Consider the following 16,693-nt stretch of genomic DNA (forward strand, 5'->3'; position numbering starts at 1 on the left):
ACAGGAGAGTCCCAGCCCTGAGAGCTCCTGAACTCACACCCGAGCGGTTTGCCCAGGGATTTTCCATGCAGACAGTCCCGGTGAGTGTCCCCTGTACCGGCACACACCCCCTGTACCGGCACACACCCCCTGTACCGGCACACCCCGCCCTGTACCGGCACACACCCCCTGTACCGGCACACACCCCCCTGTACCGGCACACACCCCCTGTCTGCCCCGAGCACGGCCCGGGCTGGGCCAGGCTGGGGGAGAGGAGGGGCCCTGCCCTGCCCCGCTGAGAGCAGAGAGAGACTTGTACACACACACAGCGATCACAGGCACCGCGGCCCCTCAGGGCCCGGGGGGACGGGCCGTGCCCTGGTTTGATTCGGGAACAGCGGGGTGTCCCTGCGCTCCGCTCCCACCCCGGTAACACAACCCGGGAGAAACGAGGAGAGGAGCCCGCGGGAGCGGGATTTACACCCCGGGCAGGCACCGGAGATCTCCAGATGTGCAGCACTACAGGGCAATACCCCCCAGCCCTGGGCTGGGCCCTGTGCCCCCTCCCTGGCCACAGGCAGAGGTTCTGTGACAGTGGGATGTGTCACCGGGCAGGGACCCCCCGCACCGGGCAGGGACCCCCCACACCGAGCAGGGACCCCCCGCACCCCGGGGCTGTGACTGTGACCCCCCGCACCGGGTAGGGACCCCCCACACCGGGCTGTGCCCCCCGCTCTGCGCGGCCCCCAGAGCATCGCACAGGGAACTGCCTGATGGAGACACGGGGAGAAAGGGAAAACCCAGTGAACTCGGCAGAAAAACTGTCAAATATTCCGTGGCGCGCTGCCCTGCTCACCGCTGGTGTGCTCAGGCTGCCGGAGAGCGCGGGATGGGCTCTAAAGGGGCGATGGAGGGAGGGGGCGCCCCCAGAACCGGCCCCGGGACAGAGGAGCCCGTGGGGAGGGCCGGACACCGGGGAGCCCCGCGATGGGCACGGACACGGCCCAGGGACATTCCTGTCACCGGCACCGGGACCGGGACCGGCGCCGCCCCGCCCGGGGATCTGCCCCAGGATCTGCCCCGGGATCTGCCCCAGGACCTGCCCCGGGATCTGCCCCGGGATCTGCCCCGGGATCTGCCCCAGGATCTGCCCCGGGATCTGCCCCGGGATCTGCCCCGGGATCTGCCCCAGGATCTGCCCCGGGATCTGCCCCGGGATCTGCCCCAGGATCTGCCCCGGGATCTGCCCCGGGATGGCGGGCACGCCCCGGCTCAGGGATTCCGCCCCGGTAAATCCCCGCTGACCCAGTTCTGGTCCGCGCGGCCGAGATCAGGGGCAGGGAGAGCCCGAACCCCCCGAGCGCACAGTCGGGATGGGTAACGGGGCTTCGAGTGCAGAGTCCCGACCGCCGCCTGTCCCTCTCCGGTCCCTCCCGGTGTCCCCTGTACCCCGGTACCTGCACAGAGGGACACGGCGGCTCCCAGCAGCGGCAGCGCCGCCCGCAGCGCGGAGCCGGGCGGGTCCCGCATGGCCCCGGGGCCGCTCCGGTGTCCTGCCGGTGTCGCTCCCGGTGCCGCTCCCGGTGCCGCTCCCGGTGCCGCTCCCCGGGCCCGCCGCCCGCGGCTTTAGCGGCTTTAGCGGGGAGGGGCCCTGGCGGCCCCGCCCGGACCCCCCGCCCTCTGTGCCCCCGGGCCGGGCCGGGCTCTGTAACCCCCGGGACGGGCAGCGGGGCCGGGCTGGGCTCTGTAACCCCCGGGACGGGCAGCGGGGATTTACCGGGACAGCCCCGGGTGGGAGCGGAGGGCGAGGGGCGTCCCCCGGGCCAGCCCCCGGCTCACCGGGCCCCCCTCGGGGCTCTGCCGGCGGAGACCCGCAGTCCAGCCCCGGGCAAGGACCATCGTTAACCTCGGGAGGTTCTGCCGAATCCCCTTCGGGCACCCGCGCCGGGACTCCCCATCGGGCTGCACCGTCACCCCGGGCAGGGGCAGGGCAGGGGCAGGGGCAGCAGGGGCAGCAGGGGCAGGGGCAGGGGCAGGGCAGGGGCAGGGGCAGCAGGGGCAGGGGCAGGGGCAGGGCAGGGGCAGGGGCAGCAGGGGCAGGGGCAGGGGCAGGGCAGGGGCAGGGCAGGGGCAGCAGGGGCAGGGGCAGGGGCAGCAGGGGCAGGGGCAGGGGCAGGGCAGGGGCAGGGCAGGGGCAGGGCAGCAGGGGCAGGGGCAGGGCAGGGGCAGGGGCAGCAGGGGCAGGGGCAGGGCAGGGGCAGGGGCAGCAGGGGCAGGGGCAGGGGCAGCAGGGGCAGGGGCAGCAGGGGCAGGGCAGGGCAGGGCAGGGGCAGGGCAGGGGCAGGGGCAGCAGGGGCAGGGGCAGGGGCAGGGCAGGGGCAGCAGGGGCAGGGGCAGGGGCAGCAGGGGCAGGGGCAGCAGGGGCAGGGGCAGGGGCAGGGCAGGGGCAGCAGGGGCAGGGGCAGCAGGGGCAGGGGCAGGGGCAGCAGGGGCAGGGCAGGGCAGGGCAGGGGCAGGGCAGGGGCAGGGCAGGGGCAGGGGCAGGGGCAGCAGGGGCAGGGGCAGGGGCAGCAGGGGCAGGGGCAGGGGCAGGGGCAGGGGCAGCAGGGGCAGGGCAGGGGCAGGGCAGGGGCAGGGCAGGGGCAGGGGCAGGGGCAGGGGCAGCAGGGGCAGGGGCTGGGGCAGCAGGGGCAGCAGGGGCAGGGGCAGGGGCAGGGGCAGCAGGGGCAGGGGCAGGGGCAGGGGCAGCAGGGGCAGCAGGGGCAGCAGGGGCAGGGGCAGGGGCAGGGGCAGCAGGGGCAGGGGCAGGGCAGGGGCAGCAGGGGCAGTGATGTGCTGAGCGGTGTGCGGGGTTTGGGCAGAGCCCCGGACGGGTTTAAACCAGAACAGACCCGGGTTGGGTGTCAGGAGGAAAAGCCCCGGCACAGGGGCCCGGGGAGGCCGCGGCTGCCCCAGCCCCGGCAGTGCCCCAGGACAGGCTGGACGGGGCCTGGAGCACCCCGGGACAGTGGGAAGTGTCCTGCCCATGGCAGGGGTGACACTGCACCAGCTCTAAGGTCCCTGCCAGCCCAAACCGTTCTGGGATTACACCTTCACTAGCAAAAACCATCTGACTGAATTCTCTCTGCAAGAAAACCAGTTGCCCTCCCCTGGTACAGACACAGCAGAGATGAAACCCAAATACTCTGGGATCAAGTGGCTGTTAACAGCACCCAAAAAAAAGCTGCTCTTTTACTTTTTTCCTTTTTTAAGTTGTCATTCAAACAGATCCCGGGAAGACACTCAGGACTTCCATGTCCCCCCATCCTCAGTTAACTGTGATGGGAATTGCAACATTTCCATGGGGTCACTGTCCCACTGCACTGGAACAGAACACAGCAGAGTACTGCTCACCTCAGTGCCTGGGGAACACCGCACAGGGGTTAGAAAACACCTGCCAGATCTGATAAAATAAAGGAAGGTTTGGGGGCCAGAACAGTGAAACAAGAGAGGAAAATCTGCTGCTGTTTCCTCTCTGAGGGCTGCAGCCAGAGCTGCTCCCTGCCCACGCTCCCCGCACTGCTCAGCCACCCAGGACTTGCCAAGGAGCTGTTAAGCCTCGTCTCGCTTTCCTGGAGATCCCAGCTGGCTCCGGGAACACCGGGAGGGAACACTGGAGCCCCAGCAGCACCAGGCCCTGCTGTCAGACCAACCCAGGCTGCTCCTGCCAGGTCCGTTTGCTCCCACTCCTGCCCAAGCCTTACAAACAATTCACTCCATTTGCTCAGTGCTACGAGAAAATGTAAATATAACTCGCTCAGACTCTGTTTAGGCTCACAGCACAGAATTATTTCTGCGTTTCCATGTAAAGGAAGACATGAAAGTAGGAATTATGTAATTAGTTTTTCTTCAGTTCAAGAGAGAAAAATGTCTATATAGAACATGTTTGCTCACACTTTACAAGTGTAAGAGATGCTCTTTTCATCCCTTCTGCAAAGAAGGAGAATCAAAGCTTTTAGAAAATTATATTTATATAATAAAACCCCACCAGGTTTTGAGGCTGCTGTGAGATAAATGTGCTCCCCAGTTCAGCTCCTTCCATGGCCCGTGGGGGCAGAAACAGCCTGTCCTGGGCACTGAGGAGTCCCTGGAAACAGGAAACACCACAGGGGCCTTTTGCCCACTGGAGGCACCCACAGAGGTGGCCAAAAGCCAAGAATTTTGGTTTGCAATTTGTTTTGCTCCACGTCAGGACAAAACCGAGATCCACTGAGATTTTGTGCAGGAAAAAGCAAAGGGAATCCACAAACACCCCAGGATGGGCAGCAGTCACCCCTCCCCTTGGTCCCCTGCCTCCCACATCAGTGTCCTGGGCACAGAGCAGCCCTGCACTCCCTTAGTCCCACTCTGCCATAAAACCATCAAAATAATTCCAATCAGACTGATATATTCCAGCAAAACCATTTTATTGTTGACTGTGGCAATTAGAACAAGAGGTGAAAAATTCCCAAACTGTTCCAAGAAACCATTTTATAATTCTTTAGTCACCCCCCTCCCCAGATGCTCCTTCCTGAGGCTCTGAAATGGAATAAACACTAATTGGGGTGGGCTGGGCCAAGTGGCCAACAGGGAAGGAATCTGAGGTAGATTGGGAAAAGCCTTTTCTCAGCCCAGGTGGAGGCTCTGTGGTGTGTTCCTGCACACACTGACCCACAAATCTACTGAAAAGGACACACCACTGAGTGGAGGAGAGGAGGGGAGCAATGGAACTGCTCGGAGGATTTGAGCACCAGGCATGAGGAGTGTCCACAGTGAGAGCTTCAGTGCAGTTAAAAAGTTATTTATCATGGAAAGGGTTGGGTTGGAAGAGACCTCAAAGCCCATCCCATTCCACCCCCTCCCTTCCCCTGTCCCAGGCTGCTCCAAGCCCAGTGTCCAGCCCAGCCTGGGACATTTCCAGGGGTCCAGGGACTTTCTTTCTGCCCAAGCCCAACCCACCAATTTCCAATGGGAAGTTTCCAGTGGCCCAGTTTGGAACCATCTCCCAGGGCAGTGAGAGGAGATTTGCCAGAAACAGCAACAGGGAAATGGAACCATCCACTGGTAATGGCTGGAATGGCCAAAGGGGCCAAGCTGGAATAAGGCAGAGGGCCAGAGCCCATTTCCTAAAGGTTTAATGTGAATTCAAGATCCTCATAAAACAGCAGAAGACACTGAGAACATGGAATTGTGTGAAGTTTCTCATGCAAATTCTTTTTTAAAGTGCTTGGAGAGGAGGCACAATTTCAGGTTCTTTCACTTCAGCAAATAATTAGAAAATACAGCAAAATACCTTTTTTTATTTACTGGTCAGTGTCCTTTCTCCCAGTGAAGAGGGGCTGCCACAGAATGTCATTACCAGAGTCCTGAGTGAAACTGGATCTGAATCCCAGGGACAGAGTGAAGCTGGCCCAGGTGTGAGGGTGTTCTCAGGGCAGTGAACACACCCTGTGAGCTCAATCCCAGGCTGAGGCCAGTGCTGGGGCCAGGGCAGGGAGCAGAGCCCTGGGCTCCCTCCCCCAGCCCCTGGGCAGCCCCAGCAGCTCTCAGCTCCCTGCACTGCCAGCCCTGCACACATCACACCTCCAAACCTGCACAGCTGCAGGCACAGCTCTGGGACACCATCCTGAGCCTCCAGGTTCTCCAGAACATTCCAAGAGTGAAAAGAGATCTGTGCCGTGAATTTATGAAACTGGGGAAAAGGGTTTTTGGGTGGTGAAAATGAGAGAAAACTGCTGCAGAGCCCCATGGGGGAGGAGAGTGGGGAGATGCAAAGTCACTGACTCCAGCTGGCAGCACACTAAGGGTGTCATCATCTTTTAAGATCCAAAGAAGAAGCTGATTGCAAGTTTTAATGTCTTTAACCAAAAAAAATCCCTGGCCTTGTAGGTATGATTCCCTTCTGGCACAGGTTTTCACAGTTGACACAGGGCTTATCTCTGGGCTGGAACAGAAGAAAAATACACAGGGATGAGAGGAAGGTGTGCATGGTCTTTTCCATGCTGTGAAAGCCACAAAAAAAAAACTTTAAAAAAAAATCTCTCTATGATACCCACGGGAAGAAGAAAAAATCCAGGTGTTGAAGCTGAGCACAGCATCAGCTTCTCATTTTTTGACAGGAAAATATTTCAGCACAGAAACCAAGACCTGGACTCGCTGACACTGATGCCAGTATTGAATGCTGTTGATTTTAGGAGTTCAGGGCACTTTTGTGACAGTAGAAGGGGACAGTCACTGCACCGGGGAAGGTGGTCAGTGTTTGGGCAGGGGCTACAGTTGGAGACAAATTATTAATTGCTGATGTTAGATAATTTTTTTTTAATCCACCTCAGAGGTTCAGCCCTGGGAGTGCAGAGCCCTGGGGCTGCACTCTGGCTGTGACACAGAGCTGGGTGTCACACAGGGTGACACATACAGCCACTGGGGTGCCAAGGGGGACACTAGGCTGTGTTTTTTTTTAAAAAAAAAAAAAAAAAAAAAACAAAACAAAAAAAAAACCTGACACCTCCCAAGTGTGAGAGCTGGCAGACACTTTGGTGCTGCCCCACAGGCCACCAGAGCCCTGAGCAGGGCCAGAAGAGGGTGAGCCAGGGGTCAGGGGTCCCAAAGCCCCCCACAAACCTCCCACAGCTCCAGCACAGGGATCAGGGGCTGCAGCACAAGGGCACACCCAGAGAAGCTGCAGCCTTGGGGCTGGTCTGGGCTCTGCTCCTGCAGCCCCTTTGGCCACTGGATGTGACCCGTGCCCAGCAGCCCCTGGCTCTGTCCTGCCACAGCTCCCTGGGGCAGGCCCTGAAGGCTCTGGAATTGTCCCTTGTGGCAGGGAATGTAAGGCCAAGGGGCTGTTCCCAGGTCAGAGCACCTGTCCAGCACCTCAGCAGCTCAGCATTGGATAAAACATTTTTCCCACACAAACCTTGTCTTTAAAATGTATTCTGTGTTTGAGATTCTCTCTCTATAAATGGAACAGCACCTGGAATGTCTTTGCTTCCCCTCTCCAGTGCCAGCCACTGCGCCAAGGCTGAGCATTCTGTACAGCAGACATTCTGCCTCACAGGGAGGAGAACTGTCCCTATCAAAACAGTTTGATCCAGGTAAATAAAATTCTGGAAGGCTTCACATGGGTTTTTGATGGGTAATTCCAGCCCAGAAGGCCCACGAGGGAAGTTCCAACTGAGGGGGAGGAAGCCTTCAGTGATTTCCCTACAGCAACACCAACTGGAGTGCCCGGCCCCAGGCTGCTCCCAGCAGCTGTGTGTCCCCAGGGCACCCTGCAGTGCCACACAATCCTGGCCAGTAACACACAAAAGCCTTCTGCAGGTAGACCATGGAATCACAGGATGGTTTGGGTTGGAAGGCCCATCCCATGGGCAGGGACACCTTGCACTGTCCCAGGCTGCTCCATATCCCACTGAACCTGGCCTGGGACACTGCCAGGGATGGAGCAGCCACGGCCTCTCTGGCCAACAGAGGAATTCAAACAAAAATCTACATTTCCTGCACCCCTCAAAATCTGACACCTTCCTGGTTCCATCCAGCCTCCCTCCTGTAACTGCTGGGCTGTCCCCACCACCAGGACAGCTGAGTCAACCTCCTTAGAGCTGTTTTTCCATGCAGGGTCCCCTCCCCTCTGAGCAGGCTCTGCTCCCCAGCGAGGCAGGGCTGGAGCAGCTCTGTCCTGGCTGGTGTGGTGCAAACCCGCCAGACACATGAATAATTCAGCTGCAGGAGGGAACTGCCTGTGCCATCGCCATAGTAATGAACACAGCAACGCCCTCGCTGCAGCAGATTATATATAAGAATTCCAAATCTCTTTAGAAGATTAGATTTTTGTGGAGGTACTGGAGGAACACAGATTAATTAATACACTGCAAAAATAGTGTGGGAGGCTGGGGTGTGCTGCCCTCACTGGGAACTGCCCCCACTGCCCCAGCCCTGACACCTCCAGGGAAAAGCAGCAACAAATGCTCTGCTGTGACTGCCCAGACACGTGGAAAGGAGGTTCAATCATACAGACCACGGGTAAGACTTCCCTGGCTGTCACTGAGTTTCCCCCTCTCAGCCACACTCCAGTTGCCAAGAGGGAGCCCAGGCTGGCTTTGGGCAGCACAGACCCTGCCTGTCCTCAGCAGCAACTGCACACCAGGACAGCACAGTGGTGAATGACTTCTCCCAAGTCAAGGGAAAAGAACTTGTTAGCAAATAACTCCCAATGATTACTTTCCTTTTCTTGATTCACATTTGCCAAGCAGGGACCCAATTCCAGCACACACACTCGCTAACACTTCCAATAGCTCAGTCCATGCCTGGACCAAAAGTACTTCAGTAGCAGGAGGTGAAAGTGAACTATGTTTAAAATAAATCCTTTGCTATGCAGAAGGCAGTCCTCAGAGCAGCAGCAGTGACCTTGCCAGCACAGCCAGGAGTGCCCAGGACTCCCAGCACTGACAGACTCTGTTACCCCGCCAGTGGCTTTTCTGGATAATCTTCTTTACCTAACACAGGATAGAGAGTATTACTGGGGTGTTCTTATGGTTTGTGCGTTTATCCTTCAGTTGGTTATCCCATGTGTGTTCAGAGAAGGGAACAGAGCTGGGAAGGGGCTGGAGCCCCAGGAATGCTGAGGGAGCTGGAAAAGGGGCTCAGCCTGGAGAAAAGGAGGCTCAGGGGGGACCTTGTGGCTCTGCACAACTCCCTGACAGCAGGGTGGAGAGAACTGCGCTGTTCCTGGTGCAGGCCCCATATCCTGCAGCATCCCAAGCAGCCCCAGCACAGCTGAGCCAGTACCCAGCACTGGGGTCAGAAAATCCCAATGCAAAGGGACTAGGGTGGGGTACCCAGAGCTGTTCCCAGCCTGCAGAAAATCCCAATGCAAAGAGACCAGGGTGGAGTTCCCAGAGCTGTCCCCAGCCTGCAGTCAGTGCTGTTCCAGAACACAGCACAGTGCAGAGCTGGAGCAGGTATTTAACAGGATCATCTTCCTAATGCCCAGTGAGGTGCTGACTCAGTGTGTCACTGTTTAGGGGACACAGCCCAGCTCCCACCAGCACTGCCAGAGCTGTCACCAACCCTCAGCACAACAGGCTGCCTCTTTCCTCCAAGCCCTGGCACTGGAAAACTGGAGAGGTGAAAACTCAGCCAAAACCCTGACCACACACTCCACACTGAACTGCCAGCTCTGCCTCTGTCCCCTGTCCCTGTGTGCAGTGCCACCTCCTGTCACCCCAGCCTGCCTAGGCATCCCACTCAGTTTAATTCCTGCTGCCTGTTCTGGGTGTCACTGCAGAGCTCCAGGCAGTGCCCACTGTCATCTACCAGCAGTGCACTCCTCACCTGGCAGCTGCCCTTGTCACCAGGGACCTCTCCCTGCAGCAGCTCCAGCCCAGCCCCGACCCCTGGTGCCACTGCCACCCCTCCTGGGCTGAGCCGTGCCCCAGCCAGCCCAGCACAGCTCACAGACACACCAACCTACAGGAACCAAAATATCCAGGCATTTGAATTCCTGTTACAAACTAAGAAAAACTCATCGAATCCACTTTTCCCAGTTTTCTCCCGTCACATACAATTGGAGAGCTGGCAGGTGGTGCCAGCTCAGGCTGCTCTGCAGAGCTCCTCACCCCGCTGTGTCCCAGCCCCAGGCAGCACCACCCCACACACGGCTCCTGCTGCACCAGAAATGTGGGATGAGCATTCCCTGGGAACGGGACAGGGAGGTGGGGCTGAGGAGGGGAGTGACAGAGGCAGCACAACAGAACCTGGCAGACTTTAAGGGCTATGGGGAACCTCAGAGAAATGTTTTACCCCAGAGAGGAAGTGTGGAGAGGCTGATCACTGCCCAGAGCCTTGGATCTCCAGGGGAACTCCAATGAATAAAGGAGCTCCTTCCCAAGGATGGGAGGGCACTGCCATTCCTGGGCTCCTCCACGTGGGGTAAGGAAGGAGAGGAGTGTGTGGAGAGGTCCAGGCATGGGGAACCCTTGGGTGCCCTGAGAGCTGATCCTGGTGAGCTGGGGGTCCTGGACCAGGGAGGGCTGGGGGACAGGGACATGGCTGGGACAGGGACACGGCTGGGGGACAGGGACATGGCTCGGGGGGACAGGGAGAGCCCAGCACCTCCTGCTGCCCCTCTGCAGCCTCAGCACCTGTGCAGGGCACCAGCCCAGGGCCCCCCAGGGGCACCTGGCCACTGACAGCAGTAACACAACTAAAACACTCCGACGTCTGACTCGAAAACATTCTATTTAATTTATACAAATAACTACTAAATAGAAAAAGTAGATTAAAACAAAATAGTTATTTTTCTGGCAGAGTTTAAATGCATATTATATAGCTTAGAAGAAATAAAATGCATTTTCCCCACAGCATTCATGACCTAATAATATCCTATTTAACTCCTCCATCGCTCTCCTTTCCCAGATCAGTAAGATGCCAGACACAAGGTCCTGTGGGAAATGGCTATATATACGTTCCATATTCCAACTTAAAATATGGTACAGACCACACACCTACAAATGTGAAGCACTTAAAATGTGACTATCAAGTTGTAACATGATAATACAGAAAACAATTCATGTTTCAGGTTATATTGTGTTACAAAAATGTCTGTGTAAGAAATCATGAAAGAGGCCACATAAAAATAAGCTTTAACTTTATGCACTTATTTTACAGTTTAAAAAACTGGCAAGTGCACTAGTAATAAATAATTTGCAAGTTTTGGATAAACAAGAAATTCCTAATGTTCAGCATTATTGTAAACATCAGTACACATGTAAAATGCAGCTAAAGTCTGACAGTTACATTTTCAGTTTACCGAATTCTTTTCCTATTACTCAGGCATAGATCAATGCAGGATACAGCCAATCATATTTTTGGCAAGTCATGTCATTAAAATTAACAGTGACAGTGCAAGTAAGGAATGCAAAGAATTCCTAGTGCAATAAAGAAGAGAAGCACAGGCAATATTGCTGATTAAAATTTACCACTTCCATGTGTTCACCTTGGGAGTGATTAGGAGAATTAAAATATTAAAAAAAAAAAGAAAAAAAAATTAAAAAAAAAATTAAAAAAAAAAAAAAAAAAAGAAAAGGGGTGAAAAAAAAGAAAAACAGAAGAAAGAAAAAAAAAGCTGTTCAAAGCCATTGTTTAATGCCCTGATCTTGTCTTAGGATTTCTCTGTCTTCCTTCAGGCCACAGGCTCAGCCACAGCAGAGGCAGCTGAGAGCTCAGCGCTCGCCCAGGCGTGGTGGGAGCAGCCCGGGGTGCCCCCACTGCCCCCCAGAGCTCCGGGAGCCCCGGGGCACCAACTGCCTGGCCAGAGCCCCCCGGGCCAGCCCAGTGCCTTCCTGCCGGGACAGCACCGCCAGGAGAGGGTCAACAGTCAGCTTTCAGTTTGTCTAAGGAATTGTCAATTTTGGTCAAAGTCTTTTTGATGCGCAGGGCTGTCAGTCTGGCCGAGGGGTTCTGGTACCAGCACTCCTTCATCAGCTTGGCAAGGGACGTCAACGTCTGGGGAAGAGCAGAAACCACACAACAGCACATGGTCAGGCACAAATAACGAGCCAAGGAAGCTCTGGCTGGGGCCGAGCCCTCACACAGAGGTTTTACTGCCTAATGAACACCCCATTCTCAGACTTGCCCTCTATTTATCAAATTCAGAGCTGTCATGTTTTGAAAAGCTCCTGAAGTCTGATAACTTGATTAAACCAAGAGCACAAGTGGCTCGTGGGCCGACTGGAGTGATCAGCCAGTGTAGCTTTAAACAATGGAGTGTGGGGTTTTTCTAATTAAACAATGGAGTGTGGGGTTTTTCTAATTGAACAATGGAGTGTGGGGTTTTTCTAATTAAACAATGGAGTGTGGGGTTTTTCTAATTGAACAATGGAGTGTGGGGTTTTTCTAATTGAACAATGGAGTGTGGGGTTTTTTTAATTAAACAATGGAGTGTGGGTGTTTTTTCTAATTAAGCAAACGCTACACAGAATTTCTCCTCAATGAAACCAACCCCTGCAGACCCATGAAGGCAGCTGAGAAGGTACAGAGGTTCTGCCTGTGAGTTCATCATGCCCAGCCAGAATTAACTGGCTGGGCTCCCAGCACAGGGCACAGCTCCACACCCAAACCTCAGAGAGGGGCTCTCTGCCCTGCCCAGCCCTACAGATTTCACACTGACTTCCACAGCTCCAGGGGTAAGGACAAAACAGCTGGGCAGCCTGGAGAGGCCAGACTGATACTGATGAAGGAAAACAAACTTGAGCATCAGTCTTTCAAAAAGAACAGCCCCTGTCCTGTAGGCAGGGGAGGCCAGCATTCTGTTGTGTGTGCTGTAAGCCACAGAAAGCCCTGGACTGGCTTCTCTCCCCTTCACTTCCCCCCAGAGGGAGAACAAGCCCCAGGAAAAGCAGCTGTAACATGAATTATGTTCCTAAAGGCTGATCTGTGAGTAGCTCAGGGCCTGGCAGTGATCAGGCTGCCCAGTGCCCCCAGCCAGGCCAGCACATCCCACCCCCTGCAGAGGTGACACTGCTGACAGGGCCCATCCAGGTCCTCCCCCAGCCAGTGACAACTCAAAAAGCTCCCAGGGCAGTGCCAGAGAAAGCCCAACACACACTGACCGGGTCTGAGAACCATCTGTTGGGAATGTTGGGCCTCTGCTGATCCACACAGACCACTTTCCTCATGTCCTCAAAACTGGGATCGTTGGGAACCAAGTCATAAAAGGGTGGTTTGTAGTCTTCCACGATACCTGTGAGACACAAACAGACAATATCAGTGACTGTGAGTGAGCAGCATTTCTGCAGGAACACATAACCCACCTGCCTAAGAGACACAAAAATCCTTCAGAAGTCAACCCTACAGAGTCATGCAGCCTCTGAACAACAGAGCAGCACTCACTGCCCCAGAACAACTTTTTCTACTCAAAATGTTAATTAATTAGCTTATATTGCAAGCCCACAAAGTATGAGCTATACCCACTTTGCAGATGCTGGAGCTAAAAGGATGAGAAGTAAATCCCTTGCCCAAAAGGCCAAGTTTTGTAACAGATGCAGCTTTCCTGTCTACCAAAAACTGAGATTTCTACCAGCAAATGCAAAAATGTAAGGTCTGCACTGGGGTTTCTAACAGGCTCAACACACTTAGATGTTTTTGTAATTCCTGGAAGAGTCCAATAAGCCTGTCAGCATCCTCAAGCTGGTGCTTTAAAGCATTTCATTCCTTGTTATGAAAACAGCAAACTGGCATGGTGTAACTGGCACCAGGTGCCATCACAAAGCCAAACACTGAGAGCCCGTGGCACTCAGGAGCTCAATGCATCTTCATAAAATCCCAGACTGGTTTGGGCTGGGAGGGACCTTACAGCCCATCTCACTCCACCCCTGCAATGGGCAGGGACAATTTCCATTACCCCAGGCTGCCCCAAGCCCCATCCATCCTTGAGACCAACAACATGGCCAAAACAAACTGTGCTGGGGTTTGGCACTGGAACCAGAGTTGGTGTGTGCTCCCCCAGCCCGTGACCTGCTGGCAGAGCTGCCAGGCTGGAGCCCCTCTGTGCTCCCCTTCCTCACTGCATCAGCCTCACAACCCATCTCCAGGGAGCACAACGTCCTCAGGAAGCCAATTTACAAACTGGTGTTCAAAGGCAGCATCTGGGTCAGCAGTGTGGAAAAAGCCAGAGCTAATGAGGCCCTCGGTGTCCAGCAGGAACATCAGTGGCTGCTGCTGGCAGCTGGGACCAACAGGATGAAATCTGCTGTCCCACAGCCAGACGTGAAATCCAGGACAATCTCTGCTGCTTTGGAAACCCTGAAGCTGAAAAGAGGTTCTCAATCTTTCCTACAGCAGTTGAATTATAGTTTTCCTACTCTATTGGAGATGAAGATAGAAGTCCCATAGGTACTCCTGTGCATACTCTGCAAAAATCTGTAAACCCCTGCCTGTGATGATTAGTCAAAACTAAAAACAAGTCTTCAGGAAATTGCAAGTGCCTTGGGGCATAGCAGGGTGATTTGGAGGCCTGGTACCCAGGCAAGATCCCATCAGAAGCACTGGGCAGCCTGCAGAGTTTGCCTGGTGCTGGTCCAGCATGGACACAGGACAAATAACACGTGCTGTGTAAAGCAGCATCAGCCACTCTCCTGCTCAGAGCAATTCCCAACTGCATTTACCAAACATCACCTGCTGGGCTGAATTCCCATCCTCACCCTTCTCCTGCCTCAGCCCAGAACCCAGTTTGCTGTGAGACCCCAGGAACACAACCTCCCTGTGCCCTTGGTGCCACGCCCATCCTGCAGGTAAAGCCAGGGCTTTGCAGGAGACAAACACCCAAATCCAGCTGTGTCACAGCTCTGAACACACTCCCAGGGCCACGAGGACATTACAGATGAACTTTATCACTGCTGAGAGTCTGGCTCTAACTCATTATTGTCATGTGCTCTTTCCCAAGCACAGGGCACGGAGCTGCTGCAGAACACACTCAGTACTGAAGACAAAAGGCAGCAGGGCTGGCCTTTACTCCAGTGGTGCCTGTGGAGTGCTCTGAGCTGCTGTCCAGCCCCAGGGGAGCCCCCAGCCCTGCAGCAGCCCTCGGTGGTGCCAGGAGCCACTCACCCTCTGTCCCACAGCGTGGCACTGACCCGTGACACACTGCCCTGGCCCACTGCCCGGGGACACCCGGGTCCTGCAGCACAGCCCACAGCCTGTGCTTCCTGCAGGTGACTTCTGTCACTACTGCTCTGCTGGGCTTTCTGCTCTCCAGTCAGCTACAACTCACAGTGGCTTCTTACCTTTACTCCTTGTCACTCCACAGACTCCCAGAATGGTTTGCCATGGGCAGGGACACCTTCCACTGTCCCAGGCTGCACCAGCCTGGCCTTGGACATTGCCAGGGATACAGGGGCAGCCACAGCAAATCTGGGCATCCTGTGCCAGGGCCTTACCTCCCCCACAGCCAAGAAGAACTTCTCCCCAATCTCCCATCCAGCCCTGCCCTCTGGCAGTGGGAAGCCATTCCCTGTGTCCTGTCCCTCCAGCCCTTGTCCCCAGTCCCTCTCCAGCTCTCCTGGAGCCCCTTCAGGCCCTGCCAGGGGCTCTGAGCTCTGCCTGGAGCCTTCCCTTCTCCAGAGGAACATTCCCAGCTCTTCCAGCTCCAGAGCAGAGGGGCTCCAGCCCTGGGAGCATGTCCATGTCCATGGCCCTCAGCTGACTTTAGGTCCAGCTTGTCCTGTGCACACACAAATCTCACTGCTCAACCTGACACAAAGCACAGCAGCAGCTCCAGCCTTGCACAGGAACAACAACCACACACACCAGGGTTCCTTGGAGTAGGAACCACCTTTGAGCTTCTGGTGTTACTGTCACTGTGGAACAAGAGCAGAGCCCTGGGAACACCCCTGACAATTCCCCAGGATCTGGGCTGTGAGTGCCAGGCACCAGGCAAGCCCCAAACCAAGGGAGCACATTCCAAGAGCAGGGGACTCTCCAGGGAACCAGCACTGCTCTGCTTGAAGAGAGGCAAACACAGCTTTGGGGACTGAAATCACACTCCGAGTACTGAGAAAATGCTGTCTGGCTCCTACTGCAGCACACAGACAACACACAGGTACTTGTGTGTGCCAAAGGAGATTCCTATCACATTTTCCTCCTCATACTAAACAAGAAAATACCAAAAATCACTGTGTCACCTGGAGGATCATTTGGTATGTTTATAAAAAATTTAAAAAAAATTAAAAGAGAATAAATAAATAAAAATCAAGAACTACCAGACTTAGTAGTCATGTTAGAAGAAGTTCAAGGTGTCTGTGAGCTGAAGCACTGAACCAGGCTAATCACTGGAAGGCTGTCCAGGAGCCTGGGGAGCACAGGGAGCTGATGAGTGCCTCTGGGCCCCCCAGACACCACCACAGCCCTGCTCCTGCAGCCTCACTCCCCAGGCCAAAGTCCCACTGCAAAGCAAACAGGGTTATCAGAGTGACCACCTGACCAGCAATGATTCCCACACTGCTCAATGCACAGGGGTCAGGGAAGATGTTTACTCCATCCCAACCAGTGCAAGGGCATGGAATCACTGACAACAACAGCCAGGTAAGTGCAACTGGTTCTGTGCAATTAGTACCACCAGCACCTGAAACTGCAGACTGTCCTGACGTGACCAATGCAGAGACAGATCTGCATCACCTTTAATTTTTCATGGTGGCAATGAGCTCAGTCAGAATGAAATTCCCAGAGCACACACCTACAAGCAGGCAGGTCTGCAGTCCCATGAGCTCCACACCAACCTGGTGAAGCTGCCAGCACCATCCACCCTTGCTCGTTCAGGAGCAGCTCAGGTAAAGCCTGTTGCTGCAGCAGTATCTGTGTCCAGGACCAGAGCTGTACCTGTGCACAGACCAGTCCTGCATCCCAACTCAGTAGAGCAAAAGCAGTGCTGAATTCTGATACCTTCTCCACTTCCTGTATGTTTTCTTTCTGTCCTTTAGGGTTTGTCATGAGTAATAGATACCTACAAATATTCACTGTGGTTTAATGACACAAGGAAGAATAGAGACTTTGTGATCTAAAATTTTACCTTAGCTATTTGGTATGAATTAGAATGAGCAGGGGCCTCTGTTCTCTGCCTTAACAGGAATGGCAACAGGATTCAGCCACTGTACCCAACACACCAAGAGCTTCCTGAGCATTTCAGGAACCAAACCCTGTG

General features: G+C 55.3%; 1 protein-coding gene across 2 annotated transcripts in view; it reads right to left on the minus strand.

Moving 5' to 3' along the window:
- Positions 1 to 10,219: 10,219 nt before the first annotated feature.
- The window catches only part of ACVR1 (activin A receptor type 1), a 42,101-nt gene continuing 35,627 nt past the window's right edge, over positions 10,220 to 16,693 (minus strand). For both annotated transcript variants that reach the window (XM_083864882.1, XM_083864883.1), the window contains 2 exons: positions 12,609 to 12,739; positions 10,220 to 11,502 (listed from right to left, as the gene is read on the minus strand). In XM_083864882.1, the coding sequence (XP_083721008.1) occupies positions 11,368 to 11,502; positions 12,609 to 12,739 (266 nt within the window). In that variant the 3' untranslated portion in view covers positions 10,220 to 11,367. The remainder of the gene's footprint in view (positions 11,503 to 12,608; positions 12,740 to 16,693) is intronic.

Source organism: Zosterops lateralis, assembly GCF_965231275.1.
Source record: "Zosterops lateralis genome assembly, chromosome: 7".
Lineage (NCBI taxonomy): Eukaryota > Metazoa > Chordata > Aves > Passeriformes > Zosteropidae > Zosterops > Zosterops lateralis.